This window comes from Enhydra lutris, unplaced genomic scaffold (assembly GCF_002288905.1).
Source record: "Enhydra lutris kenyoni isolate GAN:26980312 unplaced genomic scaffold, ASM228890v2 scaffoldscaffold9, whole genome shotgun sequence".
In the NCBI taxonomy this organism is placed as follows: Eukaryota; Metazoa; Chordata; class Mammalia; order Carnivora; family Mustelidae; genus Enhydra; species Enhydra lutris.
Window position 1 is genome coordinate 37691002 of NW_019154093.1, and position 26760 is coordinate 37717761.

The window sequence follows — 26760 nt, forward strand, 5'->3', positions numbered from 1 at the left end:
CTGCAACAAACTGCAAAGGGAATTTTTAGAGTTTCTTCACTTTGGACCAAAATTTTTTATATCCTTCAAGGATACATGTTAATATTGTGGATTTAAGCTACAATCTCAGAACCTCAGCTTTAGATTTTAATTGTTTAGTATTTTCACTGTTTCTTTTTCACATATGTAAATATATATGATTCATATAGCAGAGTTCTCTAAAACCCAACTGAAAGGTCACCTCTCCTTAAAATTTCCCTAATTACTGAACTGTTAGATGTTCCTTCCTCTGAGCTCCTATGGCAGTCTATACATATTTTTACTTTAGCACTTACAACACTTTGAATTAATTATTCTTTAAGAGATTATCCCCATTTAGAAAAGAAGTCTTTCTGGAGTAGAGACTGTGTAGGATGTGCTAATCTATTCTATAGTGCACACAATAGGCCCCTACATCAAAGAATTTACCTGTCCAAAATGTTAGTAGTGCCAAGTTGAGAAACTCTTCATCCCAGAAATCTTTGTAACTTCACAGAAATCTTGGTAACACCGATGTCCACATGGTGCCTGCCATAAGAAGGACAAACAAGTGAATGAATGAGGACTAACAAAGAAACTACTAATGCCAAATACCATGGATTCTATTTTCTTTTTCTCACAACATCTTACTTGTTTATATCCTGATGAAATTTAAACCTCATTACATATATTCAGCTAAAAGGAACATTTGTTGGACAATTTGACAGAACAATTATAGTTTAACAACTACCACAGGAAGAAGAAAAGCAGTAGGCCGTGTTATGGACTATTTAAAATCTTGTGGGTAGAGGCAGTCAATTTTAAAGGTATAAAAATGTAAGAACTAATATTCAATAATAACGTCAAAAAACAGAAATAAGAGTATAATCATTTTAAAGATATAAAATATAAGAAATCATGTATTGGAAAGACTACTAGAAAACAGAAGAATATAATAATGGAAGGAAACTTTGGTGACAGTAATAAACACTGATGGAAACAAGGATCAGAAAAATAAACCAAGATAAAATTAAGATTAAAAAATGCTATTTTACATAACAAAACTTAAATAAGCTTCAAAAAAATTTCAGAAAACCTCATGGGGAAGTCTTTTTTTGTTCCACAACAAGGAAAAATACTGTCCATTTAGAAGAATGGCAAAGGAATTGTAGGAAACTGTGTTATACATTTAAGATATGGTTTCTAGGTATGAATTTCTGAACCAAGGGTTTCAGAAGTAGTAGCCTAAGTAGCACAGGAAGAGTAAAATGCTTAGCAGTGACATAGCGGCTATCATTTCACAACAGAAACCAAACTTATACTACACATAAGATACAGATAAGAAATAATAGGTTTTTTTAATACATTGTCTTAATCAGCCCACATCTAGAGAGTAGTGTTCAATTCTGAGTGCCAGTTGGCCCTCAGAAATAGGATATGTTTTGGGTTCTGTGATCCTTATGATCTCTGTCTCAACTATTCAGTTCCACTGCTGTGGTAAAAAAAAAAAACAGCTATAGGTAATATGTTAACAAATGGGCATGGCTGTGTTCCAATAAAGCTTTACATACAAAAAACAGAGGTGCCAGATTTGAGCTGGCCCTGTTTTAGATGAGAAATATTGATAAATATAATCACAGTGTTTAGGGGCCTGGAAATCCAGGAATGATTTAAGAAGTCACTATTATTTAGCATAAAGAAAATATACATTCTAGAATGAATAAAATTTGTTTTAGGACACTCAGGTGTAAGACATCCCCATCTCTTTATTTAACAAAATTAATTTTTTCTTGGTTTTCCACCACTAAAGCTGGGAAAAAATTATTCTTGGGCTTATGTGATATTTTCCTTGGGGATTAGTGAGAACTACAGAATTCATAAATCCAGGAAATTGTGGAAAGGCCTTTGGTCTTCAGCTCATGGTGGTTCTTACTAGAATATTTGTTGCCTAAGGCTACATGGTTAAGTCTGATGCAAGTGACTCTGGTACTCCTCTGATTGATTCTCATTCATTTGTCACACATGGCTACGTCGTCCTTCACATTGGCTCTCAAGGCTTTGGTGCTCATCATTTTCTTACTGGGCTGTGTGGTCTAGGAGCAAGATTTGCAAGAATCTGCCATTCCTCGATTTTCCCAGGCTCAGAAGAAAATCCAATTCTCTTTTCATGGGGCCCAGCCACGAACACCCCCTTTCCTAGAAGCACCTATTCAGTGGTATAGATCTGGCAAGAGGTGAGGCAGATGTTTTTCTTATAATGGTGGCCACAGTTTCAAAACCATCTTTGGACTAGTGGTCCCACACAGGCCCTGCTGGTCACCTTGAAACATATTTTAAGATCTGAGTGGAGAAAGGAGGGATATACATATGAAAAAAACTGACAGTTCAAGGAAGCAAGTGGTAAATATCAAGTAAATCATGAAAAAGAAAACAAATGGTATGTGAACTAAAAAAGAGGGATAATTTTCAGGTGGAATAGACAAAAAATATCCCTTGTTTATTTTTTAATTTTTATTTCCAGTCAAGACCTTTACCTGAGCTCTAGGCTCTCTCCCTCTACCACCAACTTTCTCTCTCTCTCTCTCTCTCTCTCTCTCTCTCTCTCACACACACACACACACACACACACTTTGCTCTAATTCCATTCCAGTCTTCCCCACTAGTATTCAATCCGAAACTATTTTAAATTCCTTCCTCTCCTTTACCTCCCACACCCAGTCAGTCATCATCATTACCAAGCTATGTCTTCAGCAGAGCACCTTTCATTGCCCACAGTGCCATCCATATTCCCTTTGTCTTCTTTCTGGCCCCAGTTATATCCCACATCCATTTCAGGACAGTCTTATTTGGCCCCTTTGCTAGCACATCCTCCCTCCATTTCTCACACCATTTGAAGCTGCCGGAGTGAGCTTTCTAAAGTACAAATCTGACAAATCTTTCCAATCTACATTCTAAAGTCTTCCATTGCCTTCAAGCTAAAACCACACTCCCTGGCTTGACATGGATGACCTTATGATATGACTGCTGCCTACATATTATTTCTTATTTCTTACTATTTTTCTTATTGTTTTTACTAACCTATAGTTTCTTGAAATGGGCTATGATCTCTTTCAACACACTCCTTTGATATTTCCTTCTAAAAAGACCATCTCCTCTGATTTTATCGCCTGATTAGTGTTCCAAAATGAGGTGTCAGTGGAAACTTTTACTTGCAACACTGAGAAAGTACCTCTCCCTGTGCTCTTTAGAAACCTACACATACACTTCCTATGACACTTATTCCACTGGGTAAAAATTACCCATTGTCTTAGCTATATCTCTCAAGATTATGAGCTACTCGTTAATATTAATAATACTTTTCATCTTGATAACCCTAAAACTTGAGAGATAATAAGAAATCAATATATTTATGTCATTAGCAAAGGCTTAACACAGAAAACTGATCTTCCCAGAGTGACTATCAGTCTTCATCTTGTTAAGTCAAGTGGTCAGTTCTCAAATCTATCAGCAGTTTTTGTCACTTGCTTCACCTTGAAACACTTTCTTTACTTGATTCCCATATTTCACACTCCTGCTTTTTCTCTGATTGTCCTTTGTCACTTCTCAATGTTCTTTGTTGGTTCATCCTCATGTCATGTTAGACCTATTCTGATCTCATCTATACTTAGTCCCTTAGTTATCTCAGACTCTCAAGACTTGATGCTGTCTCTTTGCCAACCACGCTCAAATTCTCTCTCTTCCCTGGACTTCTCTGAACTCTAGGCATGTGTATATAACTGCGTGCTTGACATCTCTAGTTGACTTTACAATAGAAATCTCAAATTCAACATTTTTTTCTTCAATTTTATTGAAGTATAATGGACAAATAAGTGTAAGGTATTCCAAGTCTACACGGTGATTATTTGATGTATACATATATTGTGAAAGGAGTCCTCCCATCTGGTTAATTAACACATCCATCACCTCGAATATTTATCTTTTTTGTTTGTGGCAAGGTGTGGCGGTGGGGTGGAAAACATTTAAAACAAAGTTCTGATCTTTGTTTGATGCTGTAAATGAAGAAGCCCGCTCTTCCCCCAGTAGAACACCCATTGTTCTACCCTGTCTCCCTCATTCATCAATTACAACTTTATTCGTCCTTGTAGTTGCTCAGAACAAAACACACTTTTAGTTATATTTGACTTTACTTTCTCCTACTCCCCACAGACATTTCAGCAACAGAACATTTAACTCTAATCTTAAATATGTTCAGAAGCCAACCACTGCTCACCACCTCACTACCACCACCCTGCTCCAAGCTACCATTTCCTCTCATTTGGCTTCTTCCATTAGCCTTGTATGTGATCTCCTACCTTCCACTTTTGTCCTTCTCAGTCTATTTACAAGACCACAATCACAGATATCCTTTTACAATAAGTCACTTCAGTCACAACCTTGATCAAAACCTTTTAGTGACCCTTCATCTTAAGTCAAAATCAAAGCCTACATCTTAACATGGGGTTGTAAGACCGAATATCATCTAACTCTTCATTATCCTCTCTTTACTCCCCCCATCTCTCACTCTGCTTTAGCCACACAGTCTTCTAGAATGTCTTCAAAGAAGCAACAAATTCCTGCTTTAAAGTTCATGCACTAGCATGTTCTTTCATTTCCTGTAAGAGTTGGTTCAAATTTTATTTTCTTAATAAGGCCTTACCTGGATCTGCCTATTAAAAATTACAATCCCCCATATCCATTCTTCATATCTCTCTCTTCTGTGAAGTTTTCACCATAGCACTTATAACCTTCTAATATATTATTTTATTATACTTAATTATTTTAATACTTATACTTAATTATTTATTGTAATTCTCCCACCAGTGCCACGTGAAATCCCTTTGGGCAAGAGTTTTTGTTCCTTTTGTTTACTGCTATCCTCCAAACTCCAAAAGATTGCCTGGTGCATAATCTTTCAATAATAGTTGCTGAATGAACAACGGGTATACACACGTTTGCATTTCTGAGTGCCTGACAGTGTCTGTATTATAGTAGTATTTTAATGTTAAAAAAAAAAACCCACTATGAGATAATTACAGTAGCCATTTTAAAGATAAAGGAACTAAAATTTCCAAGGTTTGAGTCAGTGATGCCTCCTGAATTTCTGTATAGTCAGGACTTAAGGATAGCATTCTGCTTAGTGGGAGGAAAAAAAAAAAAAAACTTGGAACTCAGAAAAACACTCTCTTTTCTTACATGGTATGCTCAACTTGAGAATGGCTTAAGAAGTGCTGATTACATGTGCCACAGGCCAATGTACCTCTGCTTTTGGCACCAACTCTTGCTAAAGGTTTTACTGTTTTACAGAGATGTATCCCAGCCAATATCTTTAGGAGACAACGAATCCAAGAATCTGTCTATAACAGAAGTTTATTTAGGGAAGTAGAAAATGACAAGATTGATGATAAAATGATGGCCCTATTGTGGGGTTTTAAAATGCTTTGCTCAGAATTGATTTCACCCATTGGTTTCCAAATCTGTGCAAATTCTTAAAAATGTAGATGTTGTGGACCCGCCCTATACCTCCTACTGGTACAGATATTTACAAGCTTCCTGCATTTGTTTTAAGCAGCCAGCTCTGTATTCCTACCATGGCTTTTGGAAATATGATAAGCAGGTGGCAGTTTGCATATATTGTTATATATTTGCAGTTTACGCCTCTCTATAAAATACTCCCATTTCTGTGCACTATAAAGCCAGGTAAATCTGACAGAGGGTGGGTGGAATGTCTTTTGGAGCAATGTGTCATGGACTGCCTAACAATAGTATTTTTCTCCATCTGTTATAGGTCAATGCACAAACTGGCCCAGTTGGAAAGACTTGACCTAGGCAATAATGAATTCAGTGAGCTGGTAAGCGAATGTATTTTCTAAACTTTATAAATATGCTGTAGGAGATTATTTCTTTTGTCTCTATAACCCCAGGTATTGAATTATCCAAGTGCACGTTTGCATTTTGAAATATAAAAATAAAATGAAACCCGGGATATAAAGTGATTGTTTGACTATATGATAAACCATAGAGAACTAGGCAGTATTAGATTCACAAAAAAGGAGAGGAAGAGAGAGAAGCAGACGAGGTAAGCAGATGCAAATTGACAGTTTTGAGCACCAGATATGAGCAGGCATCAAGTTCAGTATGTCACATATGTTATCTCATTTAACCCTTATTTGACATGTTGCCATGTTAACTTTATGAAAATGAGCTCAAAGTGGTCACCAATTTACACAGCTTTTATGTTGTTGGACAAGAGTTAAAGACTTGATTAACTCGAAGTTCATACCTTGAAGACTTCTGCCTTTGAGAATTCCTTAGTGGAGGGAAGGGGTTAAAGACCTTCTATTTACAATTGTACTGAAAGTTTCTTTCTAGTGAACACATATTTCCATCTCGTTGCCACTAAAATTGACAGAATTTTTACTGCTCCTTTCAGGCTTAAGTTTTCTTTAAAATATGCCTGCAGACCAAAATCTCAAATGCAAATTAGAAAGCAAAGAGTCCTTCATAAGTAGACTGTTTCTAATTCAGAAGTCTCCTCTTGAACATCTTCAAATTTCAGAAATGCAATTCATCTAAAATGTATTTTAACTTTTTAAATTAAAACATTTAATTAAGTAATCAACTATTCTCTCCCAGCTGTGTTGCTAATAATGTGACCTTAGGCAAATTACTTAACCTCTCAAAGCCTCTTTTTCGATTTCTCTAAAATGGAAATTATAATGGCTCCTCCTTTAGAGGGTTTGTGTGAGAATTAAATGAGATAATGCATGTGCAGGGCCTGGAAAAAAGGGATTCTCAGTAAACGCCAGTGTACATGGTATAATCCATCCTTCATCTTGAATGTGCAAAGAATTAATTTGTTTGACTTTGACCATAAGTAATCTGGCCATTATTATCCGAGCCTCTATCAGCTGTTTCTTGAGGGTAAAAGCTGACAATTATTCTTCTGAAATTAAAAATGTAGTCTGATTTAAGAAGTTCCCTTTGGGTTGTGTTCATATTCCTCGCATAACAATTCTGTCGTGTATCTTCATACCTTCCCCTGCCTCTGTTCATAACATGGAATTTAGGCATGTACAAAGGAGGCTATCCATCTTTCTGAAGAAAGGGGACTCCCTGGTCTCAGCCTGGCTTTCAGAAGTGTTCTGCCAGACATGCTGGCCTCTGGCCTGATGTCTGCAGCGGATCCTGCCCTTTATGTTAAATCTGGAGTTTTGAAACCATAGTCTGTTCTTTGGGCTCACGTACTACTCCCCGTGAGTACTGGCCAGCTCCCCCTTGCCTTTAGTGTCACCACTCAGCTGTCACCGGCTGTTAGATCTATTAGTCTGTATCTTGTCTCCTCTCCAGCGTCAGGCATGTCATCCATCCCCAGTTTCTGTTGTGAAGATTCCTCTCTAGCCTTAATAAATTAGTGACCCTGTAGCCCACATGCAGGCTCTGAGAGTGCACATGATGTGTAAACTGAGAGAGGCCCAGGGAAAATGGACTCTGGAGCCTCCTTCCTCCTGTTACATCATACCACCAGGTTTGCCCTATTTTGGATGCACTCAATTTTGTTACAGGGCAGTTTGCAAGGTGACCTCAACACAGATATGAGGGCAAAATGATTCAGTACATAATCCAATGTACCTCAGGCTTTTTTAAGGTAGATACTTATTAATAATATAGGTAGATAGATTGGTAAGGGTAGGGAATAGCTATGGCAAAACTGTTTTGTACTGGGAGTTTAGAAATCAGTTGTTAAAAAGCTAAAATCTGCCCAGGAGCTAGGTCTAGTGGTTATAAGAACATGGACCGTGGATTCAGACAACTGAGGTTTGATTCTCAATTCTGTCACTAGCTAGCCAGGTACATTTGGTCTGTAGCTCATTCTCTATCCTCAATGTCCTCTTCAATAAAATAAGGGTATAAAAGCTATTTGGCTCATAGGCTTTTTGGGAAAATTCCATGCAATAGAATCTATAATAAACACTCAATATATGTTTCTATGAATTTTGATTCTGTCAGGTATATGACTTTGGAAATCAAATCTATAAATATTTGGACCAAAAAGATGAGTAGGATATATTTATATGTTTTTGAAAGCAGACATAGTAAAAATAACCTTAAAAAACATAATAACTCATGCTTTATGGTATCTAAGAAATCATCGAGGAGAAACATTTTTTTTGTTTGTTTGTTTTTGAACTCCCAATATTCCATGCTAGTCACAAAGCAAGTCTCTTAAAAAAAAGAAAAAGAAAAAAGTTTTTCATTTGTTCCTGAACCACTTATTCAATAATACTGAGTTACTTGGCATTGACAGCAGGGAGGAGAGTTGGGGAGTATAATTATGGAATTTCACATTTCTGTCATTCACTTTAATCAGATGTCTGGCTTTTATTAGTCATATGTGTGGGACTATCTATTGTTTCTCTGAAAGTAACAACTTTTAATAAGAAAATAAGAGAATTTGCTTTGACTTATCAGGCCTCCAGAAACAATGTCATGTGTATGGAAGGGGATAAGTTCCATTCTGTAGCTAGGTATTAACACCTAGGAGATTACTGTTAGAGAATTCATTTTGTGTGACATTCTAAAGAGACAGATATGGAGGGAAGATGATAATAAGTCCAAAAAAAATTTTACACTGTGGAAGTCTAATAAAAAGAACAGAAGTTTCATTGCTTGAGACTCAATGTAAATATCCTAAATTAAGTTTGAAGTAGAATGATCTACTTAAAGATGCCTCTGTCTTAATGAAAGAATCTAAACAGAGAGAATTATTTTACATTTCCAACAGCAGTAACCACCAGAAAATACTGGGCAAAGTTCTGAGAACATGATAGATTCTCAGAGGTTTTTTTTTATTATTGTGGCTTGTTTTTGTCAATATAAAATTAACACATGTCCATTTTTTTTAATTTAAAAAGTTTTAAAAAATTGTAAAAATTATACTAAAAGTCATCCATGATCTCTCCCCTTCTATAACCATTATCGATACTGTTGGTATATTCTTCCCCTACCACCACCATTTTCTTTTTTGGTTAGCTCAAATGAGTATTATTCAGGGCCAGGTCAGAGATGGGAAATATTAGGTTGATGCGTTGGGTAGCATCAGTTCTTAAAACTCCTCTGTAAACTCTGGGTAGACAGCCTTCTAACTGTCACAGAATAATCAGGAGCTTTCCAAAGCCATAGAATGGTCAGGGACACTAAAACAGATTCAGCGGTTGCCATGGGCCCCAGGAGCCCTGTGATAGGTATGTATTTTACGTATATATAGATCTATACAATGAACTAAGAGTCGTATTCAATTAAGCACTGGTAGTGGAAATACGAAGGCCCCCTGAGCAAATCACCATGAGAGAGAATACTGGAAAACGAAGCCGACTGAGCAGCAGAGCCTGGAGAAAGAAGGGATCAGTGGATCCAAAAACAGTCAGGACACATGACCATCCCCATAATCAAGCCCCAACTTCCAGCTCCCAGCCTCTCATTCCCTTCCCTATCCCCTCCCAGTATTGAAGGATAATAAGGAAAGTGTCACTCAGAGCCCCCAAAATTTGCCACGGGAACCTTCATCAAGTGTCAGCTCTAAGAAACAAAACGAGAAAGCTTCTTTGCAAACCAGAAAGAGAAAAGTGCTGAGCCAGGAGGAGGCAAAGAGTGGACTGCAAAGTGGTCTGTGTGTGCTCAGGGTGCAGCCACGTAATGCAGGCTGGCCTGGCCTACAGCCTGCTGACAGCAGCAGGGAGAGTGACACGGTTGGCAGTGGTGAAGGAAAACAGAGAATGGTTGTCACTGGACCAGAAGCTCCCGTTATGTGGGAGGTTTCCTGGTCTCTACACACCTCCCTGCCACAAAAACACTCCTAAAAGGAACGACTGGGGAGGAGGATCCCCGGAAAGGCCTGATTTCTTGATCTCCTGCTGTTGGAGTGGAGGGAGGTCAGGGAAGTGAGATTTGAAATTGCATTGTAACTGCCGCATAATACATACTGGTTCTGGGTGTTTTTATAGAGGTAGTTCTGTTTACCAAATTGGAATTATAGGATGCATTCTATTTTATATTAATGCATGATGATCAAATTCAAATAAATTCTTTACAAACATTATGTTTTAGAAGCTTTCTCTGCAGCTGAATTAGGAAAACTGTCAAATAGTACCCAAAAAATAAGTAGTGAATTGAAATTCAAACTTAAGAGAAAATAGTGCAGAGAGGTTTGAAATTTCATTTATATCAAATGTGATACTTATAAAATGATATATGTAGTATATGTTTAAGTTACAAAACATAATAAAATGCGTCTCTGTGAACCCACTGCCGTATTTTTATGAACTAGAGTATCACCAGTCCTGTACTGCTACCTGTAGGCTCTTACCTAATTCTGCCTCATTCCCAGAGACAAGTACGATCCTGAATTACATTTAACATACCCTACATTTATATGTATGTCTAAATATTGCAGTTTCATTTTGTTTGTTCTCAGACTTTCTAAAAATATGACTATACTACAACTTACTTACTTTTTTCTTCACAATCATTTTTGTCCAGTTTTTTATTATATTGCTGCTATGAATATTCCTATAAGAATTTCTCTAAGGCATATGTTTAGAAGTAGAATTTCCCAGTCATTAATTGTACACATATTCAACTTGAAAAATAATGTATTTTTTTTAAAACGGTTGTACTCATTTACCAGCTCTTTATAAGAGCCCCCAAGCTCCACATCTTCGTCCACACTATACTGACAGCCTTCATATTTTTTCCAGTATAATGGCTGACAGCAGCATCTCATTGTGACCAGAATCTGCCTATCCCTCATCCCTTTTGAGACTGGTGCTTTTTCCATATGTTGGTGAAAGTTTGTGTTTCCACTTCTGTGAAATGCCCGTTTAGGTATTTTTGCTCATTTATCTATTGGATGTTTTTTTCCTGTAGATGTACTGAGATCTATTATATATTCTAGATGCCAATCTGCTGTTGGTTATATGTGCTACAGATACTTCCTCCCAGTCTCTGCAGTTTTCTTTTTAATTTCTTCTTGGTGTCTCATGATGACCTGAGGTTCTTAATTGTAATGTAATAAAATGCATACTTTTTTTAATGCCTAGCATATTTTGTGTCTTGCTTGAGAAGTTCTTGCCTCCTCAAAGTCAAATAGATCTTTTCATATGTTTTCTTCTAAAAGGTTGAAGGTTTCATTATGTATAGTCAGGTGTAGTTCCATCTGGGCTTAATTATTTTAAATTGAATGTATTATTTTTTTCTGAAAAGATAGTTTTCCAAGCAACATTTATAAGCAGCCCTGCCTTTCCCCATGAATGAATGCAACCTCTTAACGAAATATGATTTCCCTATATTCATAAGGTTACGTGCTTCATTGGTTAGTTTATAATCTGGGTACCAAAATCACACCATCTTAAGTAACACAATGTTTTTGATACTTGATAGAGTAAATCTCTACAACTTGGGCATCTGGACACTTAGTTTTTATATAAATTTTAGAATTAGTTTATGAAGTTCTTTAAAAGGGAAAAAATGTCATTGGGATTTTATTAGAAATTCATTGATTCTATAAATTAATTTTCATTGATTTATGATGAATTGATATTTTTATGATATTGAGTCTCTTTATGCATGACATATCTCCATTTGTCCATTTTAATATCTTTCAGTGAAGTTTTAAAATTTTCTTCAAAAAAGGCTTTATACATTTTTAGTTGATTTCTAAGTACTTCATCATTTTGTTGTAGTTATAAATGTACATTTTCAAAACTTATAGTCCCAATATTTTATTGCAGGTATACAGTAACCCACTTGATTTTTTTTAATTTATATTAACTACCATCTAAACCCTCTTATTAATATAAATAATTGGTCTATAGATTAGAGATTTCTGCACAGGTAATCAAATAATTTGAGAATAGTTGACTAGAAGCAAATGTTACTGTCTGATTTTTGATATTAATATGAATGCATTAAATATTTTGTTATTAAGAATATTCTCTACTATAAGTTTTGCATAGATACTCTTGAGTTCAGATCGTACCTTCCTATTTCTACAGTACTGAGAAAATTTATCATGAAAAGATGCCAAACTCTGTAACAATTTTTTCTGATGATAATGTTTTTTCTTCTTCATCTGTTAATGCTGTAAATTATATAGAGGATTTTTAAGATATTAATATGTATCATTTTATTATTTTTATTAAGTTTTTAATTTTAATTCCAGTATAATTAACATACAATATTCTACTAGTTTCAAGTATACAATACAGTCATTCAGCAGTTCTATATATTAGTCAGCACTCATCATAAGTGTGCTCTTTAATTCCCATCACTTATTTCACTCATCTCCCAATTCGCCCCCCTCCTGGCAACCATCAGTTTGTTCATCAGTTTGTTAAGGGTCTGTTTCTTGGTTTGTCCCTCTTTCTTCCCCTTTGCTCATTTGTTTTGTTTCTTAAATTCCACATATGAGTGAAATCATATAGTATTTGTCTTCCTCTGACTGACTTATTTCACTTAGCATTATACTCTTGTGAGCTATCCATGTAGTTTCAAGTGGTGAGATTTCATTCTTTTTTGTGGTTGAATAATATTCCATGTATATATACCACATCTTTATCTATTCTTCTATCAATGGACACTTGGGCTGCTTCCATAATTTGGCTGTATTGGGCTGAAATAGATATAGGGGTGCATGTACCTGAATTAGTGGTTTTGTGTTTTTTAGGTAAATATCCAGTAGTGATTGAAGGATCATAATTTAGGTCTATTTTTAACTTTTTAAGAACATCCATACTCTTTTCCAAAGTGGCTGCACCAGCTTACATTCCCACCCATAGTGCAAGAGGGCTCCTTTTTCTCCACATCCTCACCAACACTTGTTGTTCCTTGTGTTTTTCATTTTAGTCATTCTGGCAGCTGTAAGGTGATAACTCATAGTGGTTTTCATTTGCATTTCCCTGATGATAAGTGACATTGGACATCTTTTCATGTGTCTCTTGGCCATCTGTGTATCTTCTTTGGAAAAATGTCTATTCAAGCCCTCTGCCCATTTTTCAATTGGGTTATTTGTTTTTTGGGTGTTGAGTTGCATCAGTTCTTTATATAGTTTGGATACTAACACTTTGCTGGATATGTCATTTGCAAATATCTTCTCCCATGCTTTTTAATTTTATTTATATAGAGGTTTTCTAATGTAAAACTGCTTTTGCATCTCTGAAAGAAATGCAACACAATAAAGATATGTTGATGATCCTGACCTTCTATAGAAATTGCACTCAGTTTAATCTTTTCTGGGATTTTTAAAAAAATCTATGCTCATGTATTTGATTTTTATACATTATTCTTGTGTGCTTTCATTATCTGTGGGTTAATTTTTTTCATCAATTTTAGAAAATTATCAGTTCTTATCTCTTCAAATGTTTCCTTTTATTTATGTGTTCTGTATCTTCATCTGGAATTTGGACTAAATATGAATATGAGTATGATATCATACATATCATATTAATATCATACACATATCATATACATATACATACATATCATATACACATCATATTAAATCCTATTTTAATAATTATTTAGTAAGGTCTTTTTTTGGAAAAGTAACAAGATAAGGGGTAATTTAAGAGATATTTATGTCATCTCCTTAAAGAAAATCTTTCTGCCTCTCTACCTAAAATTATCCAGTATTAATTTTCCAAAACTTGAGGTATGATAGATCTTTTTAAGAGTATTGTCAACTCTTTGAACTAGTTAATGTGCCAGTTACTGACAGAAACATCTCTAAATTATGGGCCATTCATTCTGGATTAAAGAACACAACATGAATTTTAAAAAACAAACACCTAAATTTTTGTAATAAAAAATACTTAAAGTGTAATATATATATATATATATATATATATATAATGTGATAAAAAATTAATTTTTAAAAGATAATGCAAAGACTGATTGCATTTAAAGTCTAAGGAATTCATCAGGAGATGAGCAGTATCATTCTAACTATCTAATATTTGAGACAGTGTGTCAAGCATCTTTATAAAAACATTTCATAAATTCAGCTATCTATGAACTATATTAGAGGACTGATATCTCATAAAACTTCTTAGAGAAGCTTGAAAAATATTCTGTACTCTGCAAATCACCATTTTGAATGCTTACTAAGGCTACAGATCACCATAAGCAAGAATTTCTAATATCAATATTAAAAATGACTTTTTATTGATTTTTATCACCTTATTTGTAGGGTTAAATAAAAATTTCAAATAGATAAATAAAGAATGGAGACACTGAAAAGAAATGTCAATAGTTGTATATTGTTGGGGTGGAAAGATTTTATTGTAGCCTTTGAGATTCTTCCAGCTAGTCTAAGAATTAATTTGACATCAGAGAGATTAACGGGAGGAGAAAAAGAAAAAGTTTAATTGACTGTGTACAGAGTCCCAATAGTGAAATTGAAACCCGAAGAGACCCAAGGCAAGCAGTTTTTATGCTTTTTAGACAGAAAAGATAATAAATCTGTATAAAATTGGCAAGACAAAGAAAACTTATGTTTGGGGGTTTCAGTAAGTAAGGAATTCTAAACAGAATTTGAGCTAGGCTGAAATAGTAAATTAGCAAAAATACAAGCTTAGTTTATATAGCTTTCTTGGCTCTGAATTCCCTATCTCTGATAATAAGAATGTCTCTACCTCTTGGTACAGGGAGAGTACCTTTCACATGGGAGATTTATCTCCTGGTTTCTAGAGACAAATAGGAATTGGAGTGTTTTTACACTTAAGTAACTTTTTTTAAAAAAAGATTTTATTTATTTATTTGACAGACAGAGATCACAAGTAGGCAGAGAGGCAGGCAGAGTGAGAGGGGGGGAAGCAGGCTCCCTGCCAAGCAGGGAGCCCAATGTGGGGCTCGATGTGAGGCTTGAACCCAGGACACCGGGATCATGACCTGAGCTGAAGGCAGAGGCTTTAACCCACTGAGCCACCCAGGTGCCCCACACTTAAGTAACTTTTAGTCCAAAATATGCCAAAGTGGTACATTTTGAGCTACCTCCCTTTGTCTTCTACAATGGACTATTTATTTGGACAATATAAATAATACAAATGTGTTTTCATAGAAATTTGAAATAATCGAGTACTTTAGCTAATGATTTAACTTGTAATTTAAATTGACTAGAATTAAATTAAACTCATCCTTCTAAAAGCATAGCTGCCATTGGCTTCACCTCCGTAGTTTGCCCAAGCTGTGCTCATTTTTAATTAGCTAGGATGCATGTTTACCTGAGGCAAGCACTGTATTTGCATATCCAGCAATTTCCTTCATAAGTAATTACAGCATAAGTTTGCCATACCTACTAATCAAGTTTTGTCAATTATTTTTTTCAGATAAAATATTAAAAAGAACAAAATAGCACAATACAATTTACAATCTTCTAAATGTTTTTAGGGAAAATATTTGATACATCCTAATTATTAACTCCTCCATCTCCTGCATTTGTAAAATTACTTAGGATGTTGATTGTAGATGTTCATCACAGGCATTGCCAGAGGTTATTAATATATCAAAAGAAACTTGAGAAGTGAAACTTTTTTTTTTTTTAATTATTAGAGGCACATCAATTTCTGCATCAGTCAAGACCCAGTCAGGGGATGGAAACTACATCAATTGTTTAGCAAAGGAAATTTAATATAAAGAACAGTTAACTCATGTATTAGAAAACTGAAAGGACAGAAAGGGGATACTGAGGGATCACAGAGGTGATAATTGTAGGAAGCAGCTAGCACCTGTAGGGTAAGGATCAAATGGAAGAAGGTAGTGTACGGGACTCAGACCTGTAAAGAGGCTGGTACTGGTGTCTCGGGGGCCATGGTAAGGCTGGTTCTAGGTGTGTGGGAAAACTACAGACCGAGGACTGTTGCTGTTGTTGAAACTTAGTGTCACCACACAGAGAATTGTTGCTACTGAAATGCTAAAATGACCAGGAATTAAATAGAAGAAGCAGCCCCATCTTCTTCCTCTAGCCTCTAAGTCTCTCTCCAGACCACCCAGTTGTCAGTTCCTAACACAGAGTCTCCTGTTGAAATAGAAATGTTGTTAACCTCAGAGTTGTGAAGTAGATTATAGAAAAATGAGTTCCCTGCTGAAAGGCAAGAGTTTACACATTTAAAATAAAACAAATCTAAAGAAATACTGAAAATAAATAAATAAAATAAAGTAAGTGTTTACTTTTGCAGACTCCACTTTGGCATCATTTCCTCTGATAGTTTTTCCTGCAGTTAGTGGAGCACCATGTCTCCAGCTGGAAATTGATAAATGTTTCTGAGTGAATGAATGAGTCATTTGATTTTAAAAAGTGAACAGTTCAGTCAGTTCTCATCATCAGAATCATACCTATATAAACTGGAAGTTTTTAATTCAAACTAAACAATAATAGAAGTGGGAGAAATATTTTAGTTTACCTGAAAAGCAATCATTCTACGATTAGATATCCTTTAAGAAATCCATTTCAATTCACTCTGAGACAAACTTCCAAATGAGTTTCTCTATGAAACTCAAAAGGACACAATTTACCACTGTGATCAATAAGTAAATAATACTCTTTCCACTAATTCTGGAATTTGAAAGGAATCCTTTATGAATCATTCAATTAAAATGTATTTTGTGACTGAAAATAACTGTGGAGGATTCTTTCATAAGATGATCAGATTCGGGTCTCCCCTTTTATAAATACAACATCTGTTGACTTAGGGCTTTAATAAGCAAACTCCAATGTGATATAAGCAAATAAAAAAACTCTTTTTCTTGCTTTCAGACTTTCCCTTCCCTAGCAATAATATAACTCATCTTTGCCTGTTTTCAAAGGAAGCAGTTTTTCCCTCATTGCCATTTCTTGTTACTGCAGTATCACGACCAGGTACCATAACTGAAATTAATTAGCTCTGTTTACCTTTCCATAAATAGATTTTTCTAAGAATGGCATACATCTCAATGTAGTCAAGTATCCTGGTGTTTCTGTCAACAGTTTCTACCAGAAAAATTAAAGAAAAAAAGAAATATTCCCTAATTGAACCAGGGCAAACTACATTAAATAAGAGTATACATTTAGAATCAAGGCTTACAAAGAAAACAGAAATATTAGGCAATCATGGCGTATACCCAAATTATACATGGCGTATAATTAATTACAAAAGTGAAACCCAAGAGTATATTCTTGAGTTTTGAATAGGGATTGTGAATCACCCAAAAAATAACAAAAAACTGTATTTGAAGTAATTAAACTAAAATTTACTTCTTCCTCCCTTATGTGCTGAAAGGGTAATATTTGAACATATGATCTGAAATTGAATTAATAGAAAAAATGTATTTGATTTCAGGTCTCACTAAAACTAAAAGACAATGAAAACATCAAGGAGACATATAAAGGAAAGGGGGATGGATAGAGTTGTGTGTTTATGGAAGGTGTAACTAGTTAGGTTAGCTAGGGAAGCTTCACTCAGAAGGTGACATTTTAGTAAAAACCTAAAGTAGATGAGGGAGTGAACCATGCAAATATCTGGGTGGAAGATAGTTCTAGACAGAGGAAACAGAAATTATGAGCACCAGAGATGAGAGCAAAACTAACATGTGAACAGCAAAGAAGATTAAAAATGGGTGGAATAGAGTAAGTTAGAAGAATACGTGAAAGGTGAAGGTGAAAGGTGAAGGAAGGGTAGAAAGAATCCTACAAGAAATTTTAAGGATTTTGCATTTTATTCTGAGTAAAATGGAAGCCCTTTGGAAGGTTCTGAACAAGTAAAATCTGTGGTCTGACATATTAAGTTATATTACATTACATTGCATTATATTACAGTACATGTTACATTATATGTTTCATGAATTCCATTCCGTTCCATTCCCAGGATCACTTTGACCGCTGTGTTGAGAATAAATGGAAAATGGGGCAAGATGAAGTCAAGAGACCTATTAGAAAGCTATTGCAATATATAGGCAAGAAATAATAGTCTCTTAGATTGAGGTAGTAGCAGCAGAGGTGGCAAGGAGTTGATTTCTGGGTAAATCTGAAAGATATAGCCAGAAATAGGATCTGAATTTGTAAACTAGGGATGCTCCCATTCAATAAGTAATACAAAAATTAGGAATACATAATCAATTACAAAAGTGAAATGCTTATTATGATGGAAAAAGAAATGATGAATTTTAAATGACAAAATTGAAGTTAATGAAATTTTAAAAGGCTAACAAATGCTGTAAACATCATTAAGTCCAGGAAAATAGCATAGTAAAACATCTATAATGCTCTTTTTCTCCATATGCTTTGACTTTATACTCCTTGACAGTCTTCACATTACATATATCTTATAATATCATTTCTATGAAGATAATAAAAATAATCCAATGCTTAGCATGATTTCTACTACTGATAGTTCAGAAACATTCATTTCAGCTTTACAATTTTTCACTGATACGCCTTATAAAATTTTAGGATTGTTGCCAAATTTAGGAAAACCTCTGGTTCCATACGTTTCAAGCACATTCTTCCTCCTCCACCAACACACTTCTGGTGCTGGGAACCAAAAGGGAATGTTCACGTTCAAGATGTCTTCTGGCCCTGCATTTTCATGTCATGATGGTCAAGGGAGTTTGCACAATGGCAGGAGAATTACTGGAAGTGTTTTCTACCCCAGATAGCTAGGAACAAGGTAACTATATGCAAACAAGATTGAAAATCATATAAATATATTCCACCAAACCTATATTCCTAGGCAACTTCCTTGTATCCAGCTCCCCAAAATACCTGTGGCCATTCTATCATGACATGACATGAGGAAAACCACAACATAGGGAAAGTCAAGATAGAAATTGTAGTTAAAGTGTTTTACTTTCAACCCATTATTCCAGGATGAGGCATATACCTATATATTCCAGAACGAGGCATATACCTGTATCCCTTTCCTACTGTTGAATTGTAACAAATGACCACAAACCTTAGTGACTTAAAACAATACAAATTTATTATCTTATAGTTCTGGAGGTCAGATGTCTTAAAAACAGCATATCATCATGGCTTTTTTTCTTCCAGGATTTATGAGAGAATCTGTGCCTTGTCTTTTCCATCTTCTAGAGGCTGCCTACTTTCCCTCACTAGTGACCCCTTTCTCACATCACTTCATTCTCTGTATCAGACGGTACACCTCCTACTCTGACTGCTTCCATTATTACATTTCTTTCTCTGCCTTCTCTGACTCTCCCACCTCCCTTTTATAAGAACCTTTGCAGTTACATTGGGATCACCCAAATAATCTAGGAAAATTCTTTGTCCCAAGAGCCTTAAGTTAATCATAACAATAAATTCTCTTTTACCATGTAAGGTGACACATTCACAGATTCTGGGGATCAGGACACGGGCATCATTCAAAGTCTTTTATTCAGGTTACTATAGTCTGGCCTCTGTTCGCAAAGACTCATGTCTGACCCACATGAAATTGCACCCAAGCCAACCCAAGTTCCCCAGAAGTCTCATCCATCACAACTTGACTCAAGTACAAAATCTCATCTAAATCTCATGTGTTCAGAAGTCCTAAATTTCATCATCTAAAGCATCTAAATTAGGCATGGGTGAGTTCCGGGTATAATCCATCCTGGAGCAAATCTCCTCTCCATCTGTAGACCTGTGAAACTAGAAGACAGTTCATCTGCTTCCAAAATACAATTGTGGAATAGGCATGGGATAACAGTTATAGAATTCCCATACAAAAAGGGAGAGGAGTGGGGGATAGGAGTACAAAAGGAGTGTACCCTCAGAACCATTTCAGAACCCAACCAGGAAAACTCCATTAGGTTTCAAGGTCTGGGAATAACATCTGGGGTTCAAGATTTATTGCTCTGTGCCTACAACTCCACCCTTTGAGTCATCCTTCCTTTTCCAGGAAGGTGCACAAGTTTTTGCAGTCAAGTGGATTGAACAACCTGTTTCCTACCTCTAGAATTTTAGGATCTTGCTGTCTTCTCTCATTTTGTCCTCTCTCTATCCCTTCCAGCCTATGCTGGCAGTATTTCTGTTGATGCAATAGTCTTAAGAACCTTGTGGGTCTCTCTTATATATCTTGACAATTTCTTCACTGCACAAGAAGTTCCTTTACAAATCTTCCTTGGATAATCCTATCTCTACTCCTGGCTTCTTCTAAGATGTCTGACAGGTTCCATGAAACATCTACCTAATCTCTTCAGAACCTCTGTGTGAATGAATGAGTGAATGAATGATCTGACCTCTTAATACTTATAAGGCACTAGCAAAATTTTTCCCAGACACATCCTTGGCTTTATTTCCTGGCAGTGAATCTAATTTTAGCATTTTTTTTTTTTTTTTTGTAATCTGGATAGGATGAGAATTTGTCATAAATCCTGGTTTCTTTTTGCTTAACCATTCTTTAAGTGTATCTCTTTCTTCTTGCATTTTACTGTAATCAGCAGGTAGAAACCAGGACACACCTTCAAAACTTTGCTTGGAAATTTCTTCAGCTAAAAATTAAGTTTACCTGTTGCAAGCCCTGCTTTCCACATAATTGTATGACACAATTCAGCTATTATATAACAAAGACCCCTTTTCCTCCATTTCCCATGTTAACACATTTTTTTCATTTCCTTTGCTCTCATCTAGTATTGTTTTGACTGTCCATGTACCTCTAGCAGTCTTTTCATGATGATTTAGGTATTCTCTAAGATGATGCAGATTTTCTTAACCATGTTTTCTTCCTTCACTTCCTTCAGAGTCTTCCTTAGCAGAGAGTTATTATCATCTGTACTTCTACTAACATTGTGTTCAAGGCAATCTAGGTTTTTCTGTCACAAATTTATGGTGAGAATTTTTCTAGTTTCCGTCGCCTGCCTAATTCCAAAGCCACTTCTACATTTTTGGTTATTTATTATGACAGTCACCCACTTCCATGTTCCAACATATGATTCCCAATATTCAACTGTAACAAATTATGAAAAACTGAGTTGCTTAATACAACACAAATTTATTATTTTAAAGTTCTGCAGGTGTTGTTAAGGCTGTGTTCCTTCAGGAAGGGCTAGAGAAATATCAGTATTCTCTCTTTTTCCAGCTTCTAGAAGCCACCTGTATTCCTGAGCCCATAACCACTTCCTTTTGCCACTTCAGTTTCTGTTTCTGTCATCATATCTCCATTTTTGCCTTCTCCGGTCTTCCAGTCCCCTTCTTATAAGGACACTTGGGACTATATTGGGCCACTTGCATAACCCATCCTCTCCATCTCAAGATCTTTGAATTAATCATACCTCTATTCTCCTTTTCCATATAAGATAACATATTCAGTTTCTGGGGATTCGGATGTGCACATCTATAGGGAGCCATTATTCACTTGACCACACTACCCCCCCAAAATTTAAAGCACATGTCCACATAAAACCTTATATGTGAATATTCATAGCGGCATATTCATAATAGCTAAAATGTGGAAAAATCCAATTTCCATTAACTAATAAATGAATAAACATGATGCAGTTTACCCATACAACAGAATATTTGTCAATGAAAAAAAAAAAAGGAAGGACTGATCTAGATGAACCTTAAAAACAATGTGGTATGTGAAAGAAGCCAGAAACAAAAGGCTATGTATGATATGATTGCATCTATATGGAATGTCTAGAATAGAAAAATCCTCAGTAACAGAAAATAGATTTGTAGTTTCCAGGGTATAAGGGAAAGGGAAAGTGGAGAGATTGAGTATGGGTTTTTGGGGGGAGGTGAAGAAAATGATCTAGAATTAGATAGTTGTTATGATTGCACAACTTTGTAAGTATACTAAAAAACACTTTATATTCTAAAAAGGTGAAATTTATGGTATGTGAATTATGTTTCCATTTTTGAAATCTTAAAAAAGAAAACGATCTCAATTTTGCCAATTGTACAAAATGTAGCCAGGTGAACACACTGCCAGGCTTCCTTCCAGGATCTGGGAAGGAGTTCATGCAAGTAAGAGCCTGAAACTTTGAACCTCATTAACTTTAAAGTACATCTGCCTCTAGGCAGAAGCAACAGGATTTGTTGATAGATTGGATGTCAGGAATGAGAGGGATAGGAGTTAATAATGACTTTATGCCTTGAGACCTAAGCAACTAAAAGACAACATTTCTACTGCAATAGACTACTATACCAGATGCCAGGTTATTTATTTTTTCAGATCTTTTTGTCTTTTAATTGTGGGGAAAAGCACATAACATTACCTACCCTCTTAACACATTTTTAAGTATATAGTACTGTATTTCACTATATATTTATAATTAAGTATAAGCACAATGTTGTACAGCAGATCTCTAGAACTTTCTCATCTTGTGTAACTGAAGCTTTGCATCCAGTGCACAGCAGCTCTCCATTACTCTTCCCCCTGGAAACCACCATTCTACTTCCCGCTTCTACGGGCTTGAATATTTTAGATACCTCATAGAAGTACAGTCGTGTAGTATTTGTCCTTCTGTGGCTGACTCATTTCACATGGCATAATGTCCTCAAAGTTCATCCACGTTGTCACATATTACAGAATTTCCTTTATCTAAGGCTGATTAATATTTACATAGATATATATATATCTATATGTCCATATAGATATATATATATTTATACCAAATATACCACATTTTCCTTATTCATTTATCTGTCCATAGACATTTATGTTATCCACATTTAGGTCATTAGGAGTAGAGCCGAGATGAACTTGGGTCTGTAAATAAATCTTTGAGAGATTTCAGTTCTTTTTGACAGATATATATATATAGAAGTGGGACTACTGGATCATATATATGGCTTTTCTATTTTTAATTTTTTTAAGGCACCTCCATGCTGTTTTCCATATTCCATAGTGCCTTCACCATTTTACATTGCCATCAACAGTGCATGAGAGTTCTAGTTTCTCCATATCCTTACCAACATTTGTAATTTTTTTGTTTTGTTGATAATGGCTATCTTAATACATATGAGGTGATCTCCTTATGATTTTTATTTGCATTTTCCTGACAATTAGTGATGTTGAACATCTTTTCATATACTGGCTGGACATTTATATGTCTTCTTTAGAGAAATGTCTATTCAAATTCTCTACCCATATATTAATTGGGTCGTTTTTCCAAATTTCGTTGTAGGAATTCCTTCTATATTTTGAATAGTAATTCTTTAACAGATATGTGACTTGTGAATACTCATTTTCATTCCCTAGGTTGCCTTTTTACGCTGTTGATTGTTTTCTTAGCTGCACAGTTACTTGGATGTACTCCCTTTTCTCTGTTTCTGCTTTTGTTGCCTGTGCTTTTGATATTATATCCAAGAAATCATTGCCAAAACCCATGTCATGAAGTTTTTATCCTATGTTTTCTTTTAAGAATTTTATTGTTTCAGGGCTAACATTGAAGTCTTTAATCCATTTTGAGTTGGTTTCTGTGTATAGTGTAAGATAAACATCCAGTTGCACTCTTTACATGTAGATATCCAGTTTTCCCAAAACCCTCTGTTGGAGAGACTATCCTTTCTACATTGTACATTGTTAAGCACTTTTTGACAATAATTTTTGAGTGGATTTATTTCTGGGCTCTCTATTCTGTTCCCTTGGTCTATATGTCTCTCTTTATGCCAATACCTTACTGTTTTAATTACTGTAGCTTCATAATGTTTTGAAATCAGGAAGTGTAAGACCTTCAACTTTGTTCTTTCTCAAGATTGTCTTAGCTATTTGGGATCATTTGTGGTTGCATAGAAATTTTAGGATTGCTTTCTAATTTCTGTAAAAAATGTCATTGTGATTTTGATAGTGACTGCATTGAATCTCCAGATCAATTTGGTTAGTATGGGCACTTAAAAAATACTGTGTCTTGCTATCCATGAATAATACAGGATGTCTTTCCATTTATTTGTCTTCAATTTCCTTTATCATTGTTTTGGAGAGGGTTTTTTTTTTTTTTTAAAGATTTTATTTGGAGTTTTCAATATAGAAGTATCTCACTATGTTGGTTACGTTTATTTCTAATTATTTTATTTATTTTGATTCCATTTTAAGTGGAGTTAATTTCCTAATTTCCTTTTCAGATATTTCATTGATAGTGTAAATAAATGCAACTTTTTTTTTAAGGGTTTTATTTTTTTCAGTAAGCTCTAGGCCCAACTTAGGCTTAAACACAAGTCCCCAAGATCAAGAGTCATATGCCATAATGACTTAGCCAGCCAGGCCACCCTTTGACTTATTTTTGAATATTGATTATGTATCTACAACTTTGTCAAATTTGTTTCTTTGTTGTAACAGCTTTTTTGATGGAGTCCAGGTTTCTTAGATCTAAATTATGTCATCTGAAAACATAATTTTACTTCTTCCTTTCTGATTTGAATGCTTTTTAATCTTATTCTTGCCTATCCTCTAATAGTTCCTGTACTATGTTAAATAGAAGTGGTGAGAGCAGGCATCCTTGCCTTGATCATGATCTTAGAAGAAAAGTTTCAGTTTTTCACCATTGAATATAATGTTAGGTGTGGGCTTTTCATATATGGCTTTTATTATGCTGGGATACTTCCTTTTTATTCCTAGTCTGTTGACTGTTTTTATCAGAATAGGATGTTGAATTCTGTCAATGCCTTTTTTTATCTATTAAGATGAGTTTTATTTGATTCTTTGTTATGCTAACGTGGTGTATCATACTGATTGATTTTCATATGCAAAAACATTCTTGGATCTTTGGGATAAATCCCACATGGTCATGGTTTGTCATTCTTTTAATGTGCTAGTGAATTCAGTTAAACTAGTATTTTGTTGAGGATTTTTTTGAATTATGTTCATCACATCTAGTGGCCTGTGGTTTTCTTTTCTTACAGTATACTTTGCCTGGTTTTGGCATCAGGGTAATGTTGGTTTCGTAAATGAGTTTGGAGTGTTCCTTTTTTTTTTTTTTTTAGTTTTTTGGAGGGATTGAAAATGATTGGTTTAATTCTTCTATACATGTTTGGTAGAATTAAACAGTGAAACTCTCTGATCCTGCATTTTCTTTTTTGGAAGTTTTTGATTACTGATTCAATATCCTTATTTGTTATTGGTCTGTTTAGTCTTTCCATCTCTTCATAATTCAGTCTTGGTAGTTTTTATGTTTCTAGGAATTTATCCATTTCTTCTAGGAAATATCCAAAGTGTTGAGGTTTAATTGTTCATAGTAGTCTCTTATGACTGTTTTTATTTCTGTGACATCTGTTGTAATGTCTCCTCTTTCATTTCATTTTTTATTTATTTGTTCTCTTTTTTTTTTTTAGTCTAGTCAAACAGATGTCCATTTGTTGATCCTTTCAGAAAAACAACTTTTAGTTTCATTGATTTTTCCCATTATTTTTCAGTTCTTTATTTCATTTAATTTTGCTTTAATTTTTATTATTCATTCTTTTTGCTAACTTTGGGCTTTGTTTTCTTTTTTATAGTTCTTTGTGGTGTGAAGGTAGGTTGTTCATATGAGATCTTTCTTCTTCTTTAATATGAGTATTTAGCACTGTAAAATTCCCTCATATTACTACTTTTGCTGTATCCCATGAATTTTGATATGTTATGTTTTCATTTTTGTCTCCGTATATTTTCTAATTTCCTCCCTGGCCCATAGGTTGTTCGGAGTGTTATTTAATTTGCACCTATTTGTGAATTTTCTAGTGCTCCTCCTGCTGTCAATTTCTAGTTTCATTCCATATGGTAATAAAACATACTTGATATTATTTTAATCTTCTTCAATTTATTAAGACTTGTTTTGTTGCCTAATATGTGGTCTATCCCAGAGAATGTTTCATGTGCACTTGAGAAGAATATGGGTTCTGCTGGGGTGAAATGTTTCTATATGCCTGGTAGATCTATTTGGTCTATAGTGTTGTCTAAGTCCTGTGTTTCCTTACTGATCTTCTGTCTGGATGTTCTATCCATTAGTGAAAGTAGGGTTTTAAAATCCTCAATTATTACAATGCCTTCTATTTCTGCCTTCAATTCATTCAATATTTTATTTATACATTTGGATTTTCTGATATTGAGTGCATATATATTTATAGTTATGATATCTTCTTGGTGGAATGACCCTTTTATAATTATATAACTTATTTATTTGTCTCTTGGCAGTATTTAATTTAAAGTCTATTTTGTCTGATATATGTATGATTGCCCCTATTTTTTTTTGGTTACCATTTGTATGGAATATCTTCTCCCATTCGTTCACTTTTAGCCTATGTGTGTCTTTAAATCCAAAATAAATCGTATGTAGACAGCATAAAGTCGGGCCTAGTTTTTATATCCATTCAGTCGAAAAACAAAGCAAAACCAAAATAAACCCAAAAGCCATGATTCTGTGTCTTTTGAATGGGGAGTTTAATCCACTTACATTTAAAGTAATTATTGATCAGGAATGACTTACTATTACCACTTTGTTAATTTTTTTTGTGTCTGCTTTGTAGTTCTTTTGTCTTATTTCCTCTTGTGGTCTTCCTTTGTGTCTTTTATTTTTTTTGTAGTGACATATTTTGATTCATTTCTTGTTTGTGTGTGTACGTGTGTGTGTGTGTGTGTGTGTATACTATAGGTGTTTTCTTGTTTTTACTATGGAGCTTACAAAACCATCTTATAATTGTGAGAATTTATGTTAAACTAATAGCCTCTTAATTTCAATTGTACACAAAAAAACTACATTTTTATTTTCCCTCCCTATACTTTG

General features: G+C 34.8%; 1 protein-coding gene across 2 annotated transcripts in view; it reads left to right on the forward strand.

Moving 5' to 3' along the window:
* The window catches only part of LOC111143206 (leucine rich repeat containing 7), a 336603-nt gene that overhangs the window by 142342 nt on the left and 167501 nt on the right, over positions 1-26760 (forward strand). For both annotated transcript variants that reach the window (XM_022496767.1, XM_022496768.1), the window contains exon 6: positions 5822-5885. In XM_022496767.1, coding sequence (XP_022352475.1) covers positions 5822-5885 — 64 coding nt within the window. The remainder of the gene's footprint in view (positions 1-5821; positions 5886-26760) is intronic.